The following is a 27316-nucleotide window of genomic DNA, read 5'->3' as shown; positions in this document are numbered from 1 at the left end:
TCCTGGCTTAGGTCTACTCCCTTGAAGGTCTCAGATTTACTTTCAGACCCTCAGTGGTCTCTGGCTCTGGTTCACTGGCTCAGTTGAGTATTGATTCCTGTAGCCAATAATGGTTTGGTTCTCTTAAATGTTCCTTGGGAAGAAGCTCTCAGATTTCATGGCCTTGTTGCTTGGAGACTAATTGCCAACTTAAAACCATCAAATGTTTGTGTACATGTTTTTACAGTGTGTATGCATGCATTTGCCTGTGCATGAGTACCTATGTGCGTGCAGATGCATATACATAGATACACGTGTGTACATATTGAGGTCAGAGGTTGGTGTTGGGTGTCTTGATTGATCTTCACTTTATATTTTGAAGCAAGGTCCTTTAGAAACCCATCTCTCTCTGACATCACTAGTTTATCTGGCCAGCTTCCTCCAGGGTTCCCTTGACTCTGCCTCTTGCAAGTTGAGGTACTGGAGGACTATAACCCATGACTGGCATTTACGCAGATACTGGGGATCCAATCTCTAACTTTTATGATGTCTCTTCCCACTGACCATCTTCACAGTTCCCATTGTCAACTTCCCCCATACTTATTATTTTTGGGGTAAGTGTGTATGTGACACAGCATGCATATGTAGGTCAGGGGACAGCTTGTGGGAGTCAGTTTTCTCTTTCCACCATATGAGTCCTAGGGATGAATCTCAGGTTGTCAGAGTTTTTAACAAATGCCTTTTCATTTGGAACCATCTCACCAGCCCTGATGTCAGCTTTTTGAGCCTCAAGTTTGCCTTAGGTGAAATGCACGGATGTCCAGCCCATTTAATCTTGATATTCAGGACAGGATGCTCAGACTTTGTGAGAACAAGGAAGTTTGTTTCTTACCTAGTACAGATTCTGGGAAGGCACTTCTGTACTTATTAGAAGTAAATCTTGAGGGGGTTTCCACTGTCTAGGACATCAACCTGGATGCACTAGATTAAAATTTTCCTCTTTGTATCCAGATCGTGAGCAATATTTTCTACCTTTGCTGAATATTTCTGAAGCATCAGAATAACAAAGACCTACATACACATCTTTGGGGGAACTTTTCATGTACTTGGGTTCTCTGCATAACCATTGAATCTTGAAACTTTTTCCTATAGATCTAGACTCACCATTTACTATTTATGGCAGGTTGAGGGGGTCTTGAGAATTATAATGATTTCTTTTTGGATCTTCCTGTAGGAAGTTGTGTCCAGGTTAGTGATTGCTTCTTTTAGAAGGACTCTATTTGTATGTAAGAGTATCTGTATGTGGGTTTATGCACATAAGTGCAGTACATACAGCAGCCAAAAGAGGATACAGGATTCACTGGTGCCAGAGACACAGATGGCTGTCAGGTGTTGGGTGTGAGTTCTGTGGACAGAACTTGGACCCTCAGCAAGATCAGCATGTGCTCTTAACTGCAGAGTCACATCTCCAGCCCTAAAGACAGGTTTTCTATTCTGTTTTGTTTTTGTGATGATGAAAATAGGATCCAGGGATATAGACATGCCAGCAAGTGATTTAACACAGATGTGGACCTACCCTGTCTTATTTCAAAGGCAGCAGCCTGTGAATGAGTGTGAGCAGCAAGTGTGAAAACCCGAGGCAAGATGATGGCTGTCAGTCACCTCACAACTTGTCTACACAATGTGCTTTGTATTTTTCTTGAAAGATATTAAAGGCAAAACCACTGGGAAAAGGATGGCTTAAACAAGTTATCAACAATGAGCTGTCATGTGCCACATTTAAATCTAGGTGGATCTTCAGAGACAAACCTGATTTGATACCTGGCCCATGATCAGTCCTCAGCAGACCTTTCCAAGTTCACATCCAGAGGGAAAGAGGCAAAACTAGTGCTGCAATCTCCTCAGGTCTTCTTCCTAAAGTTTTCTGTACTTAACTACCACATTCTTTAAAAGCAATTTATTATTATATTCATAATAATCATCATTATTGTGTGCGTGGTGTGTATTTGGTGCTGTGCACATGTATATATCTATGAGTGTGTGTGCAGAGACTACGGGAAGATGTCAGGCATCCTGCCCTACCATTCTGCCTTTTTTTTTTTTGATGCTGCTGCTATTTGTATCTGACAAATTTTCTCTCTCAGAAATGGTAAACCTCGTTTCACAGGATTTGAGGGTTTGGTTCCCTGACTACAGAAGGATCGATTCATACAGAACAATAATGGAATTCATGCTCTTTTCTTTCCAGGGTATATGGAAATTCGATGTTGAGTCTTATAAAAAGTATGGTAAAATATGGGGGTAAGTATTCTAGATAGTTATGTGAGTTGATTCTTTTTAGGAGGATGGACCCTACTTGTTCAATGACTATGCGATCTGAGAATTGCAGTAATGACTTCTCTGTTGTGAAGGTGACAATGTGTATCATAAATGCTATGGTTCACAGGTCTGATTATCTTGAGAACACTGTATGCTATGGAGTTTGGACAGAATTTGAGGCTCCATGGCCTCTGAACTTCGTGTGTGTGTGTGTGTGTGTGTGTGTGTGTGTGTGTGTGTTTAATTTATTGAGACAGGGTTTCTATGTAACCGTCCTGGCTGTTCTGGAAGTCATTTCATAGACCAGATTGGACTCAAAGTAACAGAGATCTACCTGCCTTTGCTTCTAAGTCATGGCTGGGATTAAAGACATGGGCCACAACACCTGGAAGAGTCTTGTATTTTATCCAGTGTCAGTATCTTATTTTTTTCTCTTCTGAAACTTCCTTTTCATTATATCAAAAGGACTGTTTTATGTCCCTCTAGTCTGTTCTGATAAATGTGTGATATTGCTGGTATTGATGGAGCCTGCTGGGAGGATTTGCTGAAGAAGGTAGAGGAAGGAAGATCACGAGTTAGGGGCCAGTCTGGGTTACACAAGGGTGTGATACCTTCTCTTTGCCACATTCACTCATTTCCCTATAGAAGTGCTTACTCCTTACTCACTGTTGACTTTAGCATGTCCATTGATAGCAGGAATGGAAAGACATAGCTACCCACTTGTTCAATATTTTATACTTAGTATTAAAAAATTCATTTGCAAATGTTGATATTTTTACTGTTTATATTTAATTTTTCCTTCTTGGGGGAGACATGTAGCATGGTGCACATATGTAGGTCAGAGGAAACTTATGGTAGTTGGTTTTCTACTTCCAGCATGTTGAACTAAGATTACAAGGCATAGTACAAGTGCTTTTTTCTGCTGAACCATCTTATCAGACACTGCCAAAATTTTGTGTTTCAGAGACAGGGTTTCTGTGTGTAACAGCCCTGGCTATTTTGACACAAGCTCTACAAGACCAGGGTGGCCTCGAACTCACAGAGATCCACTTGCCTCTGCCTCCTGAGTTCTGGAATTAAAAGTGTGTGCATCACTACTGCCTGCCAGGATTTTGATAGAAGTGCATAGCCCTATGTCCTATCTTATTGAACTTACTTTGGAGATCCAATGTATTTAAAACCCAAAGTGATCTTCCTTGGGTCAGTGTCCTTAATGGTTCTGTAAAGTGGCTGAACCAGCAGCAGGAACTATTCCCTATTGCTGATGCTGGAGTTTGGTTAGAGCTTTGGGGTAGGTATCATCATTATGTTATGAGACAGAAACAAGTGGGAGGAGGCTCTGGCTCTTCTTGCCTCTTCATCTCTTCTCATCCATTCTTAACACAGGGATCTGCTGAGATGAACACCCCATAAAGACCATGTCATTCAGTGCCAACATTAGATTTGCTGTCTGTCCAATGACCCTGTGTGACTGTCTTCTTGCAATATTATTGCTTGTCAACACTTGATAGTGTTTTTTAAGCTTTTCACGGACCTAATATCTTTTTTATTTATTCATTTATTGCTTTTATAAAAAGTGAATCACTATGTGTAGCCCTGCTGTTCTGTCACTCATTATGTAGACCAGGCTTGTCTTGAACTCAGAAATTCACCTCCTTTTGCCTTCCAAGTGCGATGATTAAGGGTGTGTCATACTTGGACCCAATATAGTTTTTATATGTAATATTTCTCTTACATTTTTATTAGTTTTGTGTGTGCCAATGAATTTAACTGGACTGACTTACAGAGCCATGAGTGAGTGAGAGGCTATTTAGAAGCACGTGAACAACTTAACAATGGTCCACCAGTGACCTAGACTTCTTGCCTTCCCACAGCAACTATTTTTTTTGATTTTTTATTATACTTGTTCATTTATCACAGGCGGACATATGTCCCATGGAGCACATGTAAAGCTCAGAGGACAACTTGTGGCACTCAGTTCTCTCACTCCACCTTATAGATCCCAGGGATTTTACTGGTGTTGATTGGGCCATTTTCATTTCCCACCCCAGGAGCTAGCTGTGTACAAGTCCTCAGAGGTGCAGGACCTTGAACTTCCTACAGTTATGTTGACAACCACAGGGGTTGCAGAGGTAGTCCTAGCTGCAGGGAATTCCAGAATATGGAAGATAGTATTGCAGCTCTTCGCTCCTCCTCCTGGCTCTAATGTTTTATCTGCTCTCATTTCTATGTTATCTAACTCTTTGAGAAGTTGGAAAGGAGCCTCATTTAAATTTTGTACTTTCATTTGTTTTAAAGCTCAATGTATCAAAACCAGGGCGTGGTGCATTCTAGGCAATACTTCTACCACTGAGCTGTATCACAGGCCCAGATACTGAAATATTTTATTATTTTCAAGATTAATTTTTTATTTCAAGTTTTAATGTAAAGGATTTGTTTCTAGTTTAAAATATTTTATATTATATTTAATGTTCTGTTTTAAGGATTTAATTATGAATTTTAGTTGAATATTTTATTGTTAAACATGTTTCTATTGCTTTTATTATATATGTGTGTGTGCTTGTGTGCATGTGTGTGTGTGTGTGTGTGTGTGTGTGTGTGTGTCTGCACATGATTGCTGATTATCAGGAAGGCCAGAGGAATTATCAGCCTGGAGCTGGAGTTACAGGTGGGTGTGAGCCAACCAACATGGGTCCGGCTACCAAACTCAGGTCCTTTGCAAAAACAATATGTGCTCTTAATTGAGGTTCCACCACTCCAGGCCCTTGCCATATTTAAATGGGCAAAATCATAGAAAATGGTATAGGCAACTCTCATATAGTCACATGTAGACTTAAAAATTCCACTTGTGATTTCTAATTATGATGTCTTTCAGAAATGTTTTCTCTTTAAGTGACTCATTTTGTCTTGATTGACATACCTGTTATTTTACAAAGCTTCCACTGTATCCATGATCAGACTCTTATGTTAAACTAGAATCTCATTTGAGAACATGTATAACTATAACCAGTGAGGGTCATGTAATGTGAGAATCAATGTCTAGATTTGGGGCTACCACTCAGAACCTGGCTTGGGTTAATGTAGACAGATGTTTCTGTCCCACCTGATCCTGCAGCTCTTCAGGCCCAAAGAAACACATGGAGGTTCATATTATTTATAAACTGTTTGGCCTATTAGCTCAGGCTTATTATTAATTAGCTCTTACAGCTTAAATTAATCCATAATTCTTGTCTATATTTAGCCACGTGGCTTGGTACCTTTTCTTTGTAAGGCATTCTCATCTTGCTTCTCCTGCATCTGATTTGTGATTGATTCTCTACCTTTCATCTTCCCAGAATTCTCCTACTCTGGTTGTCCCAGCTTTGCTTTCTGCCTAGCTACTGTTCAATCAGCATTTAATTAAACCAATATGAGTAACAAATCTTTACAGTACAAGATCCTTATTCCACAGCATTAAAAAGCCTTGGGCATATGGCTTTTTATTGTGTGTGAATTTGTATCCCAAATATTGGGTGCCAAATGTGGTGTGAATGATAAAAATCCAGAGATAGATATTGGACTTTAATCTGAAGATCAGAAAAGCAAAGTAGCCAAGCCACTAGAGAGCTATTAACTCTATGAAATCCTCAGACTGAAAGAGAGCAAATTCTTGTCTCATACCAGTTTATATTCTTCTCTAAGGCTGGGATTAAAAGTGTGAACCACTACCACCTGGATCTCTTTCTGCATTGATCTTGTGTAGCCCAGTGTGGCCTTGAACTCACAGAGAACGATCTGCCTCTGTCTCCCAAATCCTGGGATTAACGGTGTGTTACACCACCACCTTACCTCTAGTAGATTAGTTTTATCTTGTGGCCTTCAGTCAAGCATTTTTATAAATATAAATAAAATATCACTATAGATTAATTAGTTGTTTTCCCCATACAGGTTGTTTGATGGTCCAACACCCATGTTTATTATCACAGACCCAGACATGATCAAGAATGTACTTGTAAAGGAATTCTATACTGTCTTCACAAACCGACGGGTAAGTAACTTCCTTTTTTAGTTAAAAAAAAAATGAAAGATTCATTTTTTGCTCTGTTTATTGATGTGTTTGTATTGTGTCCATATGGCTGAATGCCATAAGTGTATAGGTTCCTGTGGAGGCCAGAAGAGAATATGAGTTGATCCTTTTTATCTGCTGTTTCAAGCACTTGTGAGTAACCTAATATGGGTGCTGGGAACTGAACCTGGTTCCCCCAAAAGAGCAGCAAGCACCTTTAACAACTGTACCATCACCCAAGCTACCCCCTTTAATAATGCAAACCTTTATATTTTACTTATTGAATTTTTGGAGACAGTTTTTCTCTGTGTAGACCCAACTTTCCTGAAACCCATTCTGTAAACAAAGATTGCCCTAACTCAGTGATCTGCCTGCCTCTGCTTTCCAAGTGCTGTATTTAAAAGCATGTGCCAGTGCTGTCTAGTGAGACTGTGTTGTGGAACTTTTTTTTTTGTCTCTTTCAAGACAGGGTTTCTTTTTTTTTTTTTTTTTTTTAAGTCAATAGTATTTTATTTTTCTTTTTTTTTTAATTTTTTTATTGATAAAAGGAGGATAAAGAAAAGAAAAAAAAAAACAAATTTCCACCTCCTCCCACCAGCCTCCCATTTCCCTCCCCCTCCTCCCACTCTTCTCCCCCTCCTCCCACCCCTCTCCCCTTCCCCCCACTCCTCTCCCCCTCCCTTTCCAGTCCAAAGAGCTGTCAGGGTTCCCTGCCCTGTGGTAAGTCCTAGGTCCTCCCCCCTCCGTCCATATCTAGGAAGGTGAACATCCAAACTGGCTAGGCTCCCACCAAGCCAGCAGATTGCGTAGGATCAAAACCGCATGCCATTGTCCTTGGCGTCTCATCAGCCCTCATTGTTCGCCATGTTCCGAGAGTCCAGTTTTATCCCATGCTTTTTCTGGAAACAGTCCAGCTGGCCTTGCTGAGCTCCCAGTAGATCATCTCCACTGTCTCAGTGGGTGGGTGCACTCCTCGTGGTCCCGACATCTTTGCTCATGTTCTCACTCCTTCTGCTCCTCATTGGGACCTTGGGAGCTCAGTCCAGTGCTCCAGTGTGGGTCTCTGTCTCTATCTCCATCCATCGCCAGATGCAAGTTCTAGGATGGTATGCAATATATTCGTCAGTATTGCTCTAGGGTAGGGTCATTTCAGGTTCCCTATCCTCAGCTGCCCAGGGAACTAACTGGGGACCTCAGCTTGGGCACCTGGGAGCCCCTCTAGGGTCAAGTCTCCTGCCCACCCTAAAGTGGGTCCCTTAACTAAGAATTGTGGTTCCGTGCTCCCCTATCCAACCTTCCTTTATCCCGATCCTCCTGTTTCCCCTAGTCCACCCTCCTTCCCTTCTACCTTTTCTCTCCCCATCTCCCCTAACCCCCATCCCACCCCACCCCCAAGATCCCACTTTTCCCCCCGGCAATTTTGTCTACTTCCCTTATCCAAGAGGATAACTATATGTTTTTCCTTGGGTTCACCTTCTTACTTAGCTTCTTTAGATTCGCCTATTGTAGATTCCGTGAACCCTATTTATGGCTAGAAACCAATTATGAGTGAGTACATCCCATGTTCGTCTTTTTGGGCCTGGGATACCTCACTCAGGATAGTGTTTTCTATTTCCATCCATTTGCATGCAAAATTCGAGAAGTCATTGCTTTTTACCGCAGCGTAGTACTCTAGTGTGTATATATTCCATACTTTCTTCATCCATTCTTCCATTGAAGGGCATCTAGGTTGTTTCCAGGTTCTGGCTATTACAAATAGTACTGCTATGAACATAGTTGAACAAATGCTTTTGACATGTGATAGAGCATCTCTTGGGTAAATTCCCAAGAGTGGTATTGCTGGGTCCAGGGGTAGGTTGATCCCGAATTTCCGGAGAAACCGAAACACTGACTTCCACAGTGGTTGCACAAGATTGCATTCCCACCAGCAATGGATGAGGGTACCCCTTCCTCCACAGCCTCTCCAGCAAAGGCTATCCTTGGTGTTTTTGACTTTAGCCAATCTTACAGGTGTAAGATGATATCTCAAAGTTGTTTTGATTTGCATTTCCCTGATCGCTAAGGAGGTTGAGCATGACCTTAAGTGTCTTTTGGTCATTTGAACTTCTTCTGTTGAGAATTCTCTGTTCAGTTCAGCGCCCCATTTTTTAATTGGGTTAATTAGCCTTTTAAAGTCTAGTTTCTTGAGTTCTCTATATATTTTGGAGATCAGACCTTTGTCTGTTGTGGGGTTGGTGAAGATCTTCTCCCAGTCGGTAGGTTGCCTTTGTGTCTTAGTGACAGTGTCCTTTGCTTTACAGAAGCTTCTCAGTTTTAGTAGGTCCCATTTATTCAATGTTGCCCTTAATGTCTGTGCTTCTGGGGTTATACCTAAGAAGCGATCGCCTGTGCCCATCTGTTGTAGGGTATTGCCCACTTTCTCTTCTATCAGGTTCAGTGTTTTCGGGCTGATATTGAGGTCTTTAATCCATTTGGACTTGAGTTTTGTGCACGGTGATAGATATGGGTCTATTTTCATTCTTCTACAGGTTGACATCCAGTTGTGCCAGCACCATTTGTTGAAGATGCTTTCTTTCTTCCAATGTAAACTTTTAGCTCCTTTATCGAAAATGAGGTGTTCATAGGTTTGTGGGATAAAGTCCGGGTCTTCTATACGATTCCATTGGTCGACTTCTCTGTTTTTATGCCAGTACCACCCTGTTTTCATTACTGTAGCTCTGTAATAGAGTTTGAAGTCAGGGATGGTAATGCCTCCAGAAGATCCTTTATTGTATAGGATTGTTTTGGCTATCCTGGGTTTTTTGTTTTTCCATATAAAGTTGATTATTGTCCTCTCCAGATCTGTGAAGAATTTTGATGGGATCTTGATGGGGATTGCATTGAATCTATAAATTGCCTTTGGTAGAATTGCCATTTTTACTATGTTGATCCTCCCAATCCAAGAGCAAGGGATGTCCATCCATTTTTTGGTATCCTCTTCAATTTCTTTCTTCAATGCCTTAAAGTTCTTGTCAAATAGATCTTTCACTTCCTTGGTTAGATTTACCCCAAGATATTTTATGCTGTTTGTGGCTATCGTGAATGGAGAAGCTTCTCTGATTTCCCTCTCTGCTTCCATATCCTTTGAGTATAGGAGGGCGACTGATTTTTTGGAGTTGATCTTGTATCCTGCCACATTACTAAAGCTGTTTATCAGCTGTAAAAGTTCTTTGGTGGAATTTTGGGGGTCGCTTATGTACACTATCATATCATCTGCGAATAACGAAAGTTTAACTTCTTCATTTCCAATTCGAATCCCCTTGATCCCATTATGCTGTCTTATTGCTATTGCTAGAACTTCCAGCACTATATTGAAGAGGTATGGCGAAAGTGGGCAGCCTTGTCGCGTTCCTGAGTTAAGCGGGATGGCTTTGAGTTTCTCTCCATTTAATTTGATGTTAGCTGTCGGCTTGCTGTATATACCTTTTATTATATTTAGGTATGACCCTTGTATCCCTAATCTCTCCAAGACTTTTAACATAAATGGATGTTGAATTTTGTCAAATGCTTTTTCAGCATCTAATGAAATGATCATATGTTTTTTTCTTTCAGTTTATTTATATGATGGATTACATTGATAGATTTTCGTATGTTGAACCAGCCCTGCATCTCAGGAATGAAGCCTACTTGATCATAATGGATAATTTTTCGGATGTGTTCTTGGATTCGGTTTGCCAGTATTTTGTTGAGGATTTTTGCATCGATATTCATGAGTGAGATCGGCCTGTAATTCTCTTTCCTGGTTGAGTCTTTGTGTGGTTTTGGTATCAGAGTAACTGTAGCTTCATAAAAGGAATTTGGTAATGACCCTTCTGTTTCTATATTGTGGAATACATTGAGGAGTATAGGTATTAGGTCTTCTTGGAAGTTCTGGTAGAATTCTGCATTGAAACCATCTGGCCCTGGGCTTTTTTTGGTGGGGAGGTTTTCTAATATAAACTTGACTATCCTGGAATTTACTTTGTAGACCAGGCTGGCCTCAAACTCACAGAGATCTGCCTTCTTCTGTCTCCTGAGTTATAGTATAAAGGTGTACAACACCATGACCTGGCTACTTCTTTAATTGAATGAAAGAAATAAATATATATTCCCAATGGTCTCCATAATAATATGCAAGCAGGATATAAGTAGTCATTTCGCTAGTGAGGAGAGTAAATGTACTAAATTATTGTGATCCAGTTGTAGATGGACACTGTTGTCATCTAAATTGTGTTTACCCTTTTTGTTTCATGGGTCTTTTCTTATGTCTCTGTGGATTAGTACAGTTTATCAGAGGTCTAGATTTGTGTGGTGACAAACACTCAAAAAAGAGAGCTGCTTCTTTACCTGCATTTCCCTCTTAGTAATCCATTAGCTTCCATGTACAGCCTGCCTTCCTCTCTTCACCTTGTATATCCATTTCTTTTCTCAGTGGATGGTGTTGTCAGGGTCAAATCTGATGATTATTAACCTGGCCCTTCTTTGTGGATCTTCTTGTGTACAAATTATATCTTTTTGAGATTAGCTCTCAACTCTAAGGCTTTATTTATGTTAATTTAATTTGAGATATGATACTTTGTTCAATGTTCTCTCTCTCACCCCCCTCTCTCTTTTAAACCATAACCATCCCACTGTTCTATCTGGGGAAATCTATTAGCTCTCTCTATGCCATAGGTCCTAGAGATTGAACTCAGGTTGTTGGGCTTAGCAACAAGCACATTTACCTACTGAGCCATCTCTTAAATCCTCATTCAGCCTTTGATCATCTGGTGAAGTTGGCTGAAGGGCTAGTTTTCAGCTGCCCTTCATCAAGGGAAGCCATTTTCATTTCTTTCTAATGTGACAAATATTTTACTATAAGGGTAGTTGGGAGACTTCACGTTGTATAAATTGTGGAAGATAGAAGGAAGTTCCCACCAGAAAAATGGAATTATGTTTATTCTTTTATCACTGCATAAAGAATTAAGGAAAAAAATTTTATGGCACTATTTCTAAATAACAAACAACCCCAAACCAAACAAACCAGATTCAGTGAGATGACTTAGTGGCTGAAAGTTCTGAAAGAGGATGAGGAGTTGGTTGTCTTCATCCATATCCACGGGCTCATAAGTACCTGTAACTCCTGCTGCAGGAGCTCCAACTTGCTTCTTCAGCTTCTGAATACACTGCACACACATGTGTATATATTCATACACACATACAGAGAGAGAGCCATGTATAAAATATTAAAATACATCTGGAAAACTCAAACACCAAATCCTTTAAGTGTCTCAGACTAAGGGGATGGCTCAGTGGGTAAAAACCAGAGTTTGGATTTTGACATCACATATAACCTGGACATAACTTTCAGAGCTGTGTTTGGAAATAGATAGGCCTTAGGGGCTTGCTACCAATCTACTCCAGCCAAGCTAGAACATTCTAGATTCATTGAGAGACTCTGGCTCAAAAAGTTACTAGAGAGTTATAGAGGAACATGCCAGACCTCTGGTCTCCAAATGGGCATGCACACTGCACTCTAACCTACACACACACACACACACACACACACACACACAAACACAGAGAGAGAGATAGACACACACACACACGCACACACACCGATACACACACACAGATAGACACACACACACCGATACACACAAACACACACATACCATATCAAAAAACCCATTTAAATACTGTGCAAGTGAAATTGTCTGATGCACAGTTAACTTACTATCCTATCACCAAGCCATTTGCCATCTGCATAGCTCTGGAGAATCTAGTAAAATTCTTGTTCCCATCTTTACTCCCACCTCTGAAAACAATTTTCCAACCACAGAGAGATTTATGTTTAGAAGAATCATGTAATATAAAGGTTTGAAGTATCAACAGAAAGTAGTCCAGTGATCACCTGATTTCTTACAGGATGTGAGTAAATTCTGACTATTTTTTCATCTAGCGTAAGGCTTGATCTATAGCAAACAGTCAGTAACTAGTTGTTATACATCAATATACACTTAGTACTTTTGAAACCATGGAGAATTCTTGTCTTACAAAGAGCAATTATTTGTGTTCTTTTGGACTCTAGGTTATAGGACCGGTGGGAATGATGAGTAAGGCCATCGGCCTATCTAGGGATGAGGAGTGGAAGAGACTTCGAGCCTTGCTGTCTCCCACCTTCACCAGTGGAAAACTCAAAGAGGTGACTAAAAGGACTGTTAGTTGAAATGTTTGTGTGACTTGAGTCTCCACACGTAACAACCGTGGATGCCTCTGTGTTTTGTGCTTAGATGTTCCCCATCATTGAAGAATATGGAGATATTTTGGTAAAATACTTGAGAAGAGAGGCAGAGAAAGGCAAGCCTTTCAACATGAAAGAGTGAGTAGTTCACGTGTCCAGCCGCTCATTCTTTCCTTTTAGACACAGGGGGACAAATGTACATTTGAGAAAGAAACATGAGAGTGCCCAGCTCACAAAAATAGGGGTTGGGTAGGAGGGGAAGGTACTTGGTCAATGCTGAGATGAGGTGATTTACCCTGTCTTGGCCAAGGATCTGAATATTTCAGGCTTCTTGCTGCATGTGGTAAATCCCATGTCTCTCTCTCCTCAGAGTGTTTGGGGCCTACAGCATGGATGTGATCACGAGCACAGCATTTGGTGTGAGCGTCGATTCCCTCAACAACCCAAAGGACCCATTTACAGAAAAGACTAAGAAGTTCCTAAAAATAGATTTTTTTGAGCCGTTATTCTTGTCAATAAGTACGTATGATGCTTCTTCTGCCTTTTGCCCCACTGATCTTCTGTGTGGCCATGTTTGTCAGTTCTGGCGTCACTTCCCCACACTTCACAACTAACAGCTCTATCGGAATACAATTTACCTTCTTAAAGGCACAATCCAACATTTTGTAGTGGTTTCAAAAACATGTATTCCATTACTCTTGTTTTAGAACTTCAGTTTTCTTTTAGACAGGGTCTCACTATGTGGCTATAGCTTGTCTGAATGTTGCTTTATAGACTAGGGTGGTCTTGAATGCATAGTGATGCCCTGTCTGGCTTAGTTTTAGAATTCTTTTATTTATCCTTTGACAATATAACATAGGTATACAATCTATCTTCATTATACTCTCCCCTCATTCTCACCTCCCAATTCCCGCAGACAACACAACACATCTTTCTCCCAGTTTATTTCCCATGTTTTTTGGTCACCTAGTGAGTCCAATCAATACTGCCTGTTAGGATGCTGACAAATATTATTGGCATGATCTCATGGGTGATCAGTTCAAGATTGTTCACGCCATGTCTTGGATATGGCATTTCACACCCTCCCTCTCTGGCACTTACATTATTCCCACACCTTCCTTCATGATGTTCTTTGAGCCTGGAGTGGTGGGAGTGTTGATACAGATGCTCCATATAGGGCTCAGCACTCAACAGTCATTTATTCATAGCATGTTGATCACTTAGGACTCTGCACTGACTGATGATCTACATGGCCGGTTACCAATGTCAACTGCAGAGGACTCTGTTCTAGTCATGCTGCACGTTTGCCCCATCATCCTTCAAGCAGCCTTGACCTGAGCAACCATCAATTCACTTTCTGTATATTTACATTTTCTGAGTATTTCACATCAGTGGGATCATAGACTATTTTGTTTCGGTGGCAGTCTTTGTTATTTAGCACCCCTCAAATTTAAGCAAGAGTCACTGTCTCCTGTGTTTATTAATAAGTAATATTTAATATCTGTTGTGATGGAAAGTGATGTTGGTATTCCCTATTTGCCATGAAATTGGCTGCTATGACCATTTGCTTACAAGGGTCTGTTTGAATATGGTTTTTTTGTTTTTTTTTTATTTTATTGAATTTTTTTTTAATTTTTTTTTATATTTTTTATTGATAAAAGGAGGATAAAGAAAAGAAAAAAAAACAAATTTCCACCTCCTCCCACCAGCCTCCCATTTCCCTCACCCTCCTCCCACTCTTCTCCCCCTCCTCCCACTCTTCTCCCTCTCCTCCCACCCCTCTCCCCTTCTCCCCACTCCTCTCCCCCTCCCTTTCCAGTCCAAAGAGCTGTCAGGGTTCCCTGCCCTGTGGTAAGTCCTAGGTCCTCCCCCCTCCATCTATATCTAGGAAGGTGAACATCTAGACTGGCTAGATTCCCACCAAGCCAGCACATTGCGTAGGATCAAAACCGCGTGCCAATGTCCTTGGCGTCTCATCAGCCCTCATTGTTCGCCATGTTCCGAGAGTCCAGTTTTATCCCATGCTTTTTCTGGAAACAGTCCAGCTGGCCTTGCTGAGCTCCCAGTAGATCATCTCCACTGTCTCAGTGGGTGGGTGCACTCCTCGTGGTCCCGACATCTTTGCTCATGTTCTCACTCTTTCTGCTCCTCATTGGGACCTTGGGAGCTCAGTCCAGTGCTCCAGTGTGGGTCTCTGTCTCTATCTCCATCTATCGCCAGATGCGAGTTCTAGGATGATATGCAATATATTCGTCAGTATTGCTCTAGGGTAGGGTCATTTCAGGTTCCCTATCCTCAGCTGCCCAGGGAACTAACTGGGGACCTCAGCTTGGGCACCTGGGAGCCCCTCTAGGGTCAAGTCTCCTGCCCACCCTAAAGTGGGTCCCTTAACTAAGAATTGTGGTTCCGTGCTCCCCTATCCAACCTTCCTTTATCCCGATCCTCCTGTTTCCCCAAGTCCCCCCTCCTTCCCTTCTACCTTTTCTCTCCCCATCTCCCCTAACCCTCATCCCACCCCACCCCCAAGATCCCACTTTTCTCCCCGGCAATTTTGTCTACTTCCCTTATCCAAGAGGGTAACTATATGTTTTTCCTTGGGTTCACCTTCTTACTTAGCTTCTTTAGATTCACCTATTGTAGACTCCGTGAGCCCTATTTATGGCTAGAAACCAATTATGAGTGAGTACATCCCATGTTCATCTTTTTGGGTCTGGGATACCTCACTCAGGATAGTGTTTTCTATTTCCATTCATTTGCATGCAAAATTCGAGAAGTCATTGTTTTTTACCGCAGCGTAGTACTCTAGTGTGTATATATTCCATACTTTCTTCATCCATTCTTCCATTGAAGGGCATCTAGGTTGTTTCCAGGTTCTGGCTATTACAAATAATACTGCTATGAACATAGTTGAACAAATGCTTTTGACATGTGATAGAACATCTCTTGGGTAAATTCCCAAGTGTGGTATTGCTGGGTCCAGGGGTAGGTTGATCCCGAATTTCCTGAGAAACCGAAACACTGACTTCCATAGTGGTTGCACAAGATTGCATTCCCACCAGCAATGGATGAGGGTACCCCTTCCTCCACAGCCTCTCCAGCAAAGGCTATTCTTGGTGTTTTTGACTTTAGCCAATCTTACAGGTGTAAGATGATATCTCAAAGTTGTTTTGATTTGCATTTCCCTGATCGCTAAGGAGGTTGAGCATGACCTTAAGTGTCTTTTGGCCATTTGAACTTCTTCTGTTGAGAATTCTCTGTTCAGTTCAGTGCCCCATTTTTTAATTGGGTTAATTAGCATTTTAAAGTCTAGTTTCTTGAGTTCTCTATATATTTTGGAGATCATACCTTTGTCTGTTGCGGGTTTGGTGAAGATCTTCTCCCAGTCAGTAGGTTGCCTTTTTGTCTTAGTGACAGTGTCCTTTGCTTTACAGAAGCTTCTCAGTTTTAGTAGGTCCCATTTATTCAATGTTGCCCTTAATGTCTGTGCTTCTGGGGTTACACATAGGAAGCAATCTCCTGTGCCCATCTGTTGTAGGGTATTTCCCACTTTCTCTTCTATCATTTTCAGTGTGTTCGGGCTGATATTGAGGTCTTTAATCCATTTGGACTTGAGTTTTGTGCACGGTGATAGATATGGGTCTATTTTCATTCTTCTTCAGGTTGACATCCAGTTGTGCCAGCACCATTTGTTGAAGAAGCTTTCTTTCTTCCATTGTATACTTTTAGCTCCTTTATCGAAAATGAGGTGTTCATAGGTTTGTGGGATAAAATCCGGGTCTTCTATACGATTCCATTGGTCGACTTCTCTGTTTTTATGCCAGTACCACCCTGTTTTCATTACTGTAGCTCTGTAATAGTGTTTGAAGTCAGGGATGGTAATGCCTCCAGAAGATCCTTTATTGTATAGGATTGTTTTGGTTATCCTGGGTTTTTTTTTCCATATAAAGTTGATTATTGTCCTCTCCAGATCTGTGAAGAATTTTGATGGGATCTTGATGGGGATTGCATTGAATCTATAAATTGCCTTTGGTAGAATTGCCATTTTTACTATGTTGATCCTCCCATTCCAAGAGCAAGGGATGTCCATCCATTTTTTGGCCATTTGGTATTTTTTGCTTCTTTGTCAAACATCAGGTGTTCGAAGGTATGTAGTTTAATATCTGGGTCTTTTTATCTTTTGGTTCTATTGGTATTAATGTTTTTATGCCAATAGAAGGCTGTTTTCAGTACTGTAGCTCTCTAATTTTTATGTTTTGGGGGGTATACCTTCAGAATCACTGTTGCTGAGTCACAAAGTAATCCCACGTTTAACACCTTAAACTACCGAGCATATGTTTTTCCACAGTAGTAGTAGCATTTTCTATGCCTTCTAGAAATGTAGGAGAGTTCCAGTTTCTCCATGATCCACTTAACACTTGGCTCTCCCAGACGTTGATCATTGTCACTTAGTGAATGTCCTGTATGCTTGATCTGTGGTTTTAATGAGCTTTTCCCCAGTCCCATTTCAATTTAAAAAAAAAAGTTGATGTGTTTTTTTTTCCTACTTTTAGGTGATGTCTTTTACATTGCTGAATTGCTTTGACATTTTAAAAAGATTTATATATTTTTATGTTATGTATATGGTGTTTTGCTTGTGTAAATGTGTACCACATGCATGAAGTTCTTGCTAAGGCCACAAGAGGGCATTGAATTCCATGTAACTGGAATTGCACATGGTTGACAGCAACCACGTGGGTTCTGGGAATCAAACCTGGGTCATTTGTAGGGAATCAAACCTGGGTCATTTGTAGAGCATCAATGCTACCTTTGGAGCCATCTCTTCAGACCTTGCAGTATTTTTTGTGTATTTTCTGGGTACCATTAACAGTGGTATTTCATTTAAGGTTTAATACTTTCTCTGTCAGTTACATTTCTATCCACATCTCATGTGACCTTTGCCTACATTTCACCTTTCCTCAACATCTAATATCATCCTTTCCTGGTCTCCTTTTGAGTATTATTCCGTATCCACTTACACCTGTTCACATATTTACATTTATTCATTATAGGCTAGACTCTGGAAGTGAGGGAGATCATGTGATTTTCCTCTCTTTCTGAGTTTGGGTCACCTTTTTTGAACTTGGCTTTAGAGAGGTGCTGGGTACCAAATTCAGGTCTTGTGTTTGCACAACAAGTATTTTATCACTCATTCTTCTCTCCATCCCTGGAGTTCGTTATGTTAAAATTTTATTTTATAATGTTAAGTTTGATTATTTGAGATTTAAAATTTTAAGGCTGTAAGTCTCTCTGCACAATCTTGGGGTATCTTCATTTCATACTCTTTCAAGACATTTTCAGTTTCTTTGCTTTGTGGAGGAGATTTTAGAATCTCATGCATGCTAGGCATGTACTCTATAATGAAATTGTGTCTCAAGAAATTTTCCAGTCACCTCCTGGAGTTCTTTGACATATTTTTTATTTAATAAGAATGTATTGATTAATTTGTAAATACCTCTGACTTTCCTCAGATCCTTTTTGGTGCTAGTTTAAACAAAACTATATCATGTCAGTTGAGAAACAAATGCTATCTGGCCTTTTCTTTCTTTATTACTTATTTATTAGATAACAATAAATTTTTTATTTACTTATTTGTGTGTGTGTGTGTTTGCATGTGTGTAGTTAAACTTTTCTTTGACTTGCCACCTCACAAATAATGACATGGAGACTTAGTGTTAATTATGAAAACTTGGTGGTAGCTTAGATTTTTCCCATCTTTTACTACTTAAATTAACCTGTTTTTTTAAATCTATGTTCTGTCTTGTGGGTTGGTTACCTCTCCTTTGTATTCCACATCTGACTTCTTCAGTGCTTCCCTGGCATCTCTCTTCCTTACTTCTTCTTGGAGTTCCTCTCTTTCCCAAGAAGCCTTGCCCATTCAATTCTGCCTAACTACTGGACATTTAATTCTTTATTAAACCAACCATGATGACATCTTCACACAGTATATACAAATATCCCACATTTTCTCTCTGTCTCTGTCTCCCTCCCTCTCTCTTCTCCTTCTCCCCGTGTGTGTGTGTGTGTGTGTTTGTGTGTGTGTGTGTGTGTGTGTGTGTGTGTGTGCATGTGACTGTCTTGGTATTAGAGAGATTAGAGGTCAATTACAGTCGTTGGTTTTTTTCCTTCCACAGTACGGGATGCAGGGATCAAATTAAGGCTGTTTGGCTTTTCTGCAGGACTCTTTAGCTGTTGAATCAAGTCACTGGCCCCTGTCTGTATTTTGGATCCACACAAACTTCAGGAGCAGAGTTTAAACCAAGAGTCAGATTTATTCCTATGGCTACTCCCGAGTACAGAAGGAGCATTATGGTGGTGACCTAGTGTGAGAAAAGTCACAGAGAGAATGGTTTGCTTGAGACACTGGTTACTTATTCTTTGGATTGGGTCATAATTTCTCTAAATAAAACTTGCATTTCCAGTAAAACTTATTCTTTATCTTTCTTTTCCAGTTCTCTTTCCATTCCTCATCCCAATATATGAGATGTTAAATGTCTCCATGTTTCCAAAAGATTCAATAGCATTTTTCAAAAAATTTGTGAGCAGAATGACAGAAAATCGCCTGGATTCTAAACAGAAGGTAAAAAGTGGTTGTCTAATGAGAGGTACAGGAATTGTTAATGGTTTGGACTGTGAACATATGAATTATGTGTTTCCCTTCTTCTGTCACTAAAGTTAGACTGAGAAGACCAGATTTAGAAAGATAGAAAGAGCATTTATATTTCTGGAGGATGAAAACTGATTGAGAATAATCCAGAAATTACCCCTTAGCAAGAGAAATAAAAACAAGAGAGCCCTACATAAGGATTGAAATTAAAAATAAGGCAAAGCACGAGACCCATGTAAGATCAACATCGCCAAATCTCCACCTTAGATGAGAGAGGAACTTTCAAAGTCCAACCTCTAATTGAGAAACTATTGGCTTTTGATGACTTCAGAGGGTGGGTGTGGCCTGCGTAGGTTTCTCATACAGTCAATCATATATTGACAGCACCAGTTGGACTCATTGGGTTATAAAAAGAAAAGTTCATGATGTTTGCATGGGGAAATCTTATAAGGGTATATTAGGAATTGAACGGAGGAAATTGTGGGGTACGTATGGCCATATTTTATTGTATACTTCGATGAAATTCTCTAATAATAGAGAAAAAAATAATTAAAAGGGGAATCCTATTTTCATCTTCTTCAAAAACTTTGATTTCAAAGGATCAAAGTTATTGTTTAAAGTTGTATCCTTTGTAATTTATTGTAAGAGTGGTTGATAGGTCAGTTGGATTGCTTCCTTGTTTAGCCACTGGTGCTTTTGTTCTATGATCACTCAAGCAACCCCAGCCACATTGTAAATTTAAGTGAGCTACATTAGAAGGAAGGAAGTTAAGCTTCTGCACTCCTGATCCAACTCTGACTTCTGACCTCACCATTGACCTTCTATTTTTGCAACTTCTCTTTTGTTTCCAGCACCGAGTGGATTTTCTTCAGCTGATGATGAACACTCAAAATAATTCCGAAGACAAAGAGTCTCATAAAGGTAACCAAGAACTACTTGGTCTATGGACAAGGAAGCTCTCAGGGATTGAGCAGGTCACTCAAAAAATGATATGAAAGGGTTTTTTTTTTTTTTTTAGCAGAAGAATACCTCTGTCAGGTTATTGAAAGAAGGACATGGATATTATTTCCATGGAATTTTCTAGAAGCATGTGGGCACAAGTTCATTCCAAACATGAAGGGTTGCTATGATGGGAGTCCTCATTGGTCTCTATATATTCCTTAGCTCTTCACAGGTGATGTTTTTGTCTTTCCCTCAAAGACAGAGTAGGAACTGACTAGGAACTCTGCCTAGATAACTGTGTCTACATCCAGTAGGGAGACATGTACAGAAATAGTGCCGATGCTTTCTGGGAGTCCCTGGTGTACAAGTACTCTATACTAATCTATAGTGAAGATTTACTTTTCTTTTTGTGTTGGATAAGTGGTATCTGGGGAAAGCTTCTTTGTACAAGCACATTGCTTCTCTTCATTATTTTACAGACTTAAAAGCAATTATAGAATTTTATTTTTTCAGATGGCATATGAATGTGTGTGCATTCACATACCTCTAGGTGTGTGAATAGCTATCAGAAGAAGGCATCAAGTGTCTTGTTCAATCGCTCTCTGCGTTATTTCTTCAAGACAGGGTCTATTATTAAACCTGAAGCTAGTCTGGCAGTCAGCAGGTCCCAGTGATCCATAGATTTGAAGTAACAGGAGGCATGTGTTACCACACTTGGCTTTTTACATGGGGGCTGAGGATTCAAATTCAGGTTCTCATGCTTGTGCAACAAGAGCTCTTACCCATTGATCCATCTCTCTAGCCTCTCTTCTAGGATTACGTTTTAATTAAAACCATTATTTTTGTCATGGTTGGAAAATGGTGGTATCCCAAATCCAGGTTTAATTCTCCATGTGTGCATCAAAGGCTAATATAAAGGGAATCTTCCTTTCTTACATATCTTCTTATTTCTAGTGCACACAATCGCTTATATATAGCAATATGATCTTCTAGAATCCCAAGTTTGCTTTCTAAAGTCATCATGTGTTTCATGTTTAAATTTTCTCTAGACTGTGCACTTGAAACCCTTTCATGTGTTCAGTTAACTCCACATTCTTCTATAGCTCCTTCTCCTTTTGAGACCAGGTCTTAGGTAGCCCAGGCTGACATCACAGTCATGGTGTGCCTGAGAATGACCTCTTAACTTTTATGCTACCATGCCTAGTTTCTACAATGCTGGAGATGGAGCACATGGCTTCATACATGCTGGGCTAGCTCTCCACCTACTCCTCAGCCCTTATGTGGTATAGGAGATCCTTCTGTCTATGTGTTGCTTTCATTGGTTGATTAAAGAAAGTTCCTTGGCCTTTTGATAGGGCAGAACTTAGGTAGGCAGGGAAGACAGAAATGAATTCTGGGAGAAAGAAAGCAGAGTCAGAGAGAGAGATGCCATGGAGCCATGCTGTATCTTTCCCAGTAGGCCATGACCTTGTGCTGAAATACAGATTAATAAAAATGGGTTAAATCAAGATGTGAGAGTTAGTTAATAAGAGGCAGTAAATTAATTAATATAGTTTCTCTTTGGTTATTTCAGGTGTAATCTATCCGGGGGCCTGGGCAAAAGCAGACCCTCCTCCCTCAGTCTCTCTTGTTACACTTTTTCATTTTTGATAACTAAAAAGATGTTAATTTAAAAAATACCCCTAATTGTGGCTTATATTCCAATTTTAATTTAGTAGTAAGTACTTAAATTAATTGGTTGAAAGCATTTATCAAGAACAGAATCATAGCACTCATGGCAAAAGGATTACAACTGTCTGTATCTCAAGCTCTGTGTGCTCCTATTCATCTTCTGCTCTTCGTGGGAACTTGTACACATGGATGTTCACACACACATACAAAACTTAAGCTCTAACAGAGAGGTGTAGTTCAGTTCCCAGTACCTATGCCTGAAAGCTCACAAGCTTCTAAAATCCATCTCCAGAGGATCAGATGCCCTCTTCTGGCCTCCATGGGTACCTCTCCACATATAGCACCCCTACATACACACAAATACATGTAATAAAAATAAAAATAAATCTTAAATATAGGACAAATTATGTGTCTTGGAGTTACCTAATGATGATGAGGAACAGAACATAAACCATGGAACACCATGGCTGAAGCAATCTTCCCCTTCTCTGACTCTGTCACATGGATGTCAGATTGATAACAGTCCCAGGGTGACTGAAGGACTCTCCATATATATCTATAGGGAAACGGGAGCCTGACTCTCTCCTCACCTCTTTTCTGTTGGTCCACCCTGACCCGACTTTCCTGAAATATTTTCTTACTTTCAGCCCTGACTGACATGGAGATCGCAGCCCAGGCAATTATCTTTATTTTTGCTGGCTATGAAACCACCAGCAGCACCCTTGCCTTTGCCCTGCACTCACTGGCCACTCACCCTGATATCCAGAAGAAACTGCAAGATGAGATCGATGTGGCTCTGCCCAATAAGGTGAATGGATGATGCTTGAAGTAGAAAGAAAAAAAGACAATTTCTCATCATGTGCAGCGGTGTGTGTGTGTGTGTGTGTGTGAAAGAGAGAGAGAGAGAGAGAGAGAGAGAGAGAATGTATGTGTCTTTATATGTGCACATGTGTGTGCATTATGTGCCTGTGTGTGTGTTCATGTGTATGTAGGCCATATTCCTACAACGGGCATTATTATTAATCACTCTCTACTATGCTTTTTGTCACAGTTTCTCACTGAACCTGGAGCTTTTCAATTTGGCTATGCTATCTAGCCAACACACTTTCTCTGCCCCTCCACTGGGATTAAAGATGTGTGCCACTGTCTGGCTTTATGAATGGCGTGTGTCTAAACTCAGGTCCTCAGCCTTGCATAGCAGACACTTCAGTAATTGAGATGTATTCCCATTCCGAAGTGATAGTTATTCTACCCACTTTGTAAGAGACTGGATAGATGCCTCAATGACTACTCTTTTAGAGGATCCATTCAGGTTTGATTCCCAGCACCCAGGTGGCAGTTCTCAACTGCCTGTAATGCCAGTCACAAGGGATATGATATCCTCTTTTGACATCTGTGGGCACTACACTCATAGGTTTCATATACATATATGTACACAAAACACCTCCACACTTAAAATAAAACTATTAAAAATCCCTTTAAAATGCATTGTAAGTACCTAGGTCTTTTTAAATGCTGCGCTCAATTTTGGAACTACTGAGAACGCAAAGGTACAATGCAGACCTATTGAATGTTAATGTAAAATCTCAGCACAAAACTTTTTCTTTCTTCCCAGGCACCTCCCAACTATGATAAATTGATGGAGATGGAGTACCTCGACATGGTGCTGAATGAAACCCTCAGATTATACCCATTTGGTCTGAGACTTGACAGATTCTGTAAACAGGATGTGGAAATCGATGGTGTACATGTTCCCAAAGGGTCTGTAGTGATTATACCAGTTTATGCTCTTCACCATGACCCAAAGTACTGGCCAGAGCCTGCAGAATTCCGCCCTGAAAGGTACCAGGATCCCAGGAATGGGAACCCACTTTGAGTTATGATGGCCTATATATGCTATGGTGTCTGTTATGGGATGATGCTCTAAATGTGATTTTGCACCCATTTGCATTTTGAAGAGAAAGGGAAGCAAAAGAGGATAGAGGAAGAGAGACAGGAAAATGTGACAATTTAAATACTGAGTGTGTTTTTTTCCCCCTCATTCCCCAAGTAGCAAATAACTGACTGAATTGTGAGACAGGAACCCATTTTCTATCAGTCTGACTGACATGTGCTTTTTAGGCATGGAACACAGCATTATGCTGAATGAACTTTCAGATTTAAAGATGTATTTTGTTTTCTCTCCTTTTTCGTTCCTGGAAAACTACATGCATATATAATGTATTTTGAACATTGTTATCAGACATTACTCTGTCTTTTCTCCCTCCCACACTTTCTGAATCCTTGCTTGTCCCCATATGGACTTCCTCCTGTTTTCATGAGTTCTTTATTGCTTGTGACTCATGAGTTAATTATGGTTGCTTGTATAAGTGTAGGTCTAGGAGTTATTCATTGGAGTATGGACAAATCACCAAGGCTACACCATTGAAGAGAAAATCCCCATGCCCCAACAACTATTTTTTTTTGAAGTTAGAAAAGTCTTTAAGTTTTTAAATAGAAATTGCACCCTGGTGAGATGTGATTTTTAATCTAGGGACTCAATCCAAAGGGCTCTCCTGAGTTCTCCTCCTCTGTGGCTAGCCAGAGGCTGGAGACCTGTGGGACAGCCAGGACAGTAAAGGATGGGACAGCCAAGTGTCCACTCAGAGGTCAGCCAACTCTTCAGTCCTAGGAGATCAGCACACTCAGCTGGGGACAGGGTGATGAGTTTCAGAGCCACTGAGGCCACCACCAGCTGAGATGAAAACGCCATCTACCAATGATGGGGTAGGAAAGTCAATGATTCCAACATGACCCTTTTGGGACCTCCGTTTGAGGGGGGGGCTCCTAATGGCCGACCTGACTTTAAAGGCAGCATATCCACCCAGCTGCAAACTCACTCCATCTGACTATGAGCAACCTTGTTACCCCAAATTAGGCAGAGGAAGGTGTTGACATGGAGAGATTCCCTCACGTGCAGGCCCCTCTCACATACATTTATATTCATATATATTATAGTTATATATTAAAAAGAAGAAAAAACTTTTCCAAAGAGAAACTCCTGAAGAAGCCAAGTGGCTCAGGACGTTTACTGTACCCTCACCCACAAAAATTCTCTTATAAAATCTTCCAGTGCGATCTTCAAGAAACCCCGCCCTCGTGTCCCCCCCTCCCTAGCCCTGTTCTGTGTCCCCACAACCCTGGACTGCCCCTGTTCCAGCCCAGTGCCATCCAGTCTCACCTCTGGCCGTCCATGGCTGCCATGGCTTTCTGCTGAGTGGGCCCCTGTGCTGCTCCAGGGGGCCAAGTAGGCTGTGGGCAGTGCAGATGATGGAAGGAGTTGGGGGAAGAGGGTGCGATCCAGGACGTCAGGTGGTTGGGTGGGGATGCTGCTCAGAAGGGGCTGAAGTTTGCAGGGGGCAAGATGGCCACCGCTGTCATGGGGCTGTTGCTGTTCTGCAGGCTCTCAGAGGCTCGAAGCTTGTAGAACATGGCTAGTGCATCAGGGAAGTTAGGTGGTGTGGCAGGGGTGTTGCTGTTAGTACACATCATCTGCGGGTGGTGGTGGTGGCTCTTGGGAATGTTGCTCTCCTGGAAGAACGTGCTCAGGGCAGTCTCGAACTGCCAGTGCGCCGCCTGCGGCAGCTGCTGCGCCTAGTCGGCCGCACAGCCCGCGGCCAGCAGGAACTGGTTGATCATGACCTGGTGCCTCAGCTAGTCCGTGTTCACCGACTTGGCGCTGGGCGGCCGCCCCGGGCTCGCGCTGGCAGCTTCGCCGCCGCTGCCGCCGGCGCCTCACAGTGACTGTAGTGATCCGGCTCGCGCTGCGGAGCCAAGGCCGCAAACAGCGCGGGGCGGGGCCGCCGGGCCCAACGTGGGGGCGGGGCGCGAGCCGCCGCTGCTGATTGGCCCGCTCGCCTCCCTGCCGGCCGCCAACTCCCATAGGGAGGTGTGATTGGAATCCTGCAGAGGGCCCGGCTGCACTCCCCAACAACTATTCATGTCCAAAATTGCTTACTGAGGTGAAATATCTTGAACTCCCTCCACCATTCTTGATGGACTGTATCAACATGGTCTAGCTTTGTGTAGGCAACCACAGATGCTGGGAGTTCATGAGTACATTGGCTGTGTCGGCTCCAGAAGATAGTGTTTCAGAGCACGCCCTTTCATTCCCTGGCTCTTATGTCTTTCTGCCCTGTCTTCTGAGATGTTCCATGAGCCTTGGAGAGGATGATACAGATGTCCCATGAAGTTCTGAGCACTCCACCGTCACTCATTCTCAGCATCTTGACCAGTAATGAGTCTATGTGTTAACTGTCTCCACTGTAATCAGAAGCTTCTCTGACCAAGACTAATAGCAGCACTCATTTTTGTGTATAAACATGAATATTCAGGAGACAGTTTGATACTGTGTCCACTTAGCAAAGCAACAGTAGTACATTCTCCCATAGAGCCTATGACCACCCCACCCAGCAGAGTTTGAACAGGTTTATAGTATCTGGCATTAATATCCCCCTATAAATTGGAACTCCAATTCAATCAGGCAGTGGTTGATTGCCTATAACCCATAACAACACTATTACACTAGTGGGCACATAGGATGCATTTTCTCTCGGACAGCATTTGTTTCATTGACCATATGGAAAGTCTATAGGACAAGGGGGTTAGAAAGGACGTTTTGTGTACAATTCTCATCTGAATGCTACTGGTCAGGTGTCTAAAGGGAAATTCTTGTATGTAGCTCTTATGCTTCTATCCTTTTCTAACTTGTCATTACTGTGTGTCTCCAGGTTCAGCAAGGAGAACAAGGGCAGCATCAATCCTTATGTGTACATGCCCTTTGGGTATGGACCCAGGAACTGCATTGGCATGAGGTTTGCTCTCATGAACATGAAACTTGCTCTCACTAAACTCCTGCAGAACTTCTCCTTCCAGCCTTGTAAGGAAACACAGGTGAGGGAGAAAACTATCTCAAAAAGTAATGTTTTATGGGAGAGATCTCTTTAACTGAAGCTTCTGTGTAGAAAAATAAATGTGCTTTTTTGAATTTTAGTGTTTTTTATGGCCTAAACCGTTATTTGCACCCAGAGACCTTTGGTTCTATGTCAATATAGAGTACAACTGTAGCATTCTGATGAATTAGTGCAGGTCAGTATGAAAAGATTATATACATTCTGTTTGAAGTTCCAGTCAAGTTAATTGTAGTTAGGGTATATCATGTGCTAGCCAGAGGTGTAGAGATTATGAGTTCATGATTTTTGGGTGGTGCTCTCTTCTTCAAGAGCTCAAAGAAGCCCTCATCTGACAGTCTTGTCAATGCCTGACTTCGTTAGACTCACTGAGGAGCTTTACAGTTCATATATGGGGTCTGAGATGCTTCTCAGTTGGCAAAGTTCTTCCCTAACATTCACAAAGCCCTGGTTCTCCTCCATAGTACTGCATGAGGTAACTGTGGTGGTGCATTCCTGTAATCCTTGCACACAGGAGGTAGAGGCAA

The 27316-nt window shown here is 41.4% G+C and overlaps 1 protein-coding gene and 1 pseudogene across 1 annotated transcript in view; one reads left to right on the top strand and one right to left on the bottom strand.

Moving 5' to 3' along the window:
* LOC142848911 (cytochrome P450 3A11-like) overlaps positions 1–27316 on the top strand; it is a 35725-nt gene that overhangs the window by 5742 nt on the left and 2667 nt on the right. The window contains exons 3-12 of the mRNA XM_075971105.1: positions 2228–2280; positions 6226–6325; positions 12432–12545; positions 12634–12722; positions 12955–13103; positions 19073–19200; positions 20079–20148; positions 22488–22648; positions 23456–23682; positions 26610–26772. Of these exons, the coding sequence (XP_075827220.1) occupies positions 2228–2280; positions 6226–6325; positions 12432–12545; positions 12634–12722; positions 12955–13103; positions 19073–19200; positions 20079–20148; positions 22488–22648; positions 23456–23682; positions 26610–26772 (1254 nt within the window). The remainder of the gene's footprint in view (positions 1–2227; positions 2281–6225; positions 6326–12431; positions 12546–12633; positions 12723–12954; positions 13104–19072; positions 19201–20078; positions 20149–22487; positions 22649–23455; positions 23683–26609; positions 26773–27316) is intronic.
* On the bottom strand, positions 25057–25821 carry LOC142837162 (UBA-like domain-containing protein 2 pseudogene; annotated as a pseudogene).

Source organism: Microtus pennsylvanicus, chromosome 1, assembly GCF_037038515.1.
Source record: "Microtus pennsylvanicus isolate mMicPen1 chromosome 1, mMicPen1.hap1, whole genome shotgun sequence".
NCBI classification, from domain to species: Eukaryota; Metazoa; Chordata; class Mammalia; order Rodentia; family Cricetidae; genus Microtus; species Microtus pennsylvanicus.
The sequence above is the reverse complement of the archived record's forward strand: the minus strand, read 5'-3'. Positions and strand labels throughout refer to the sequence as shown.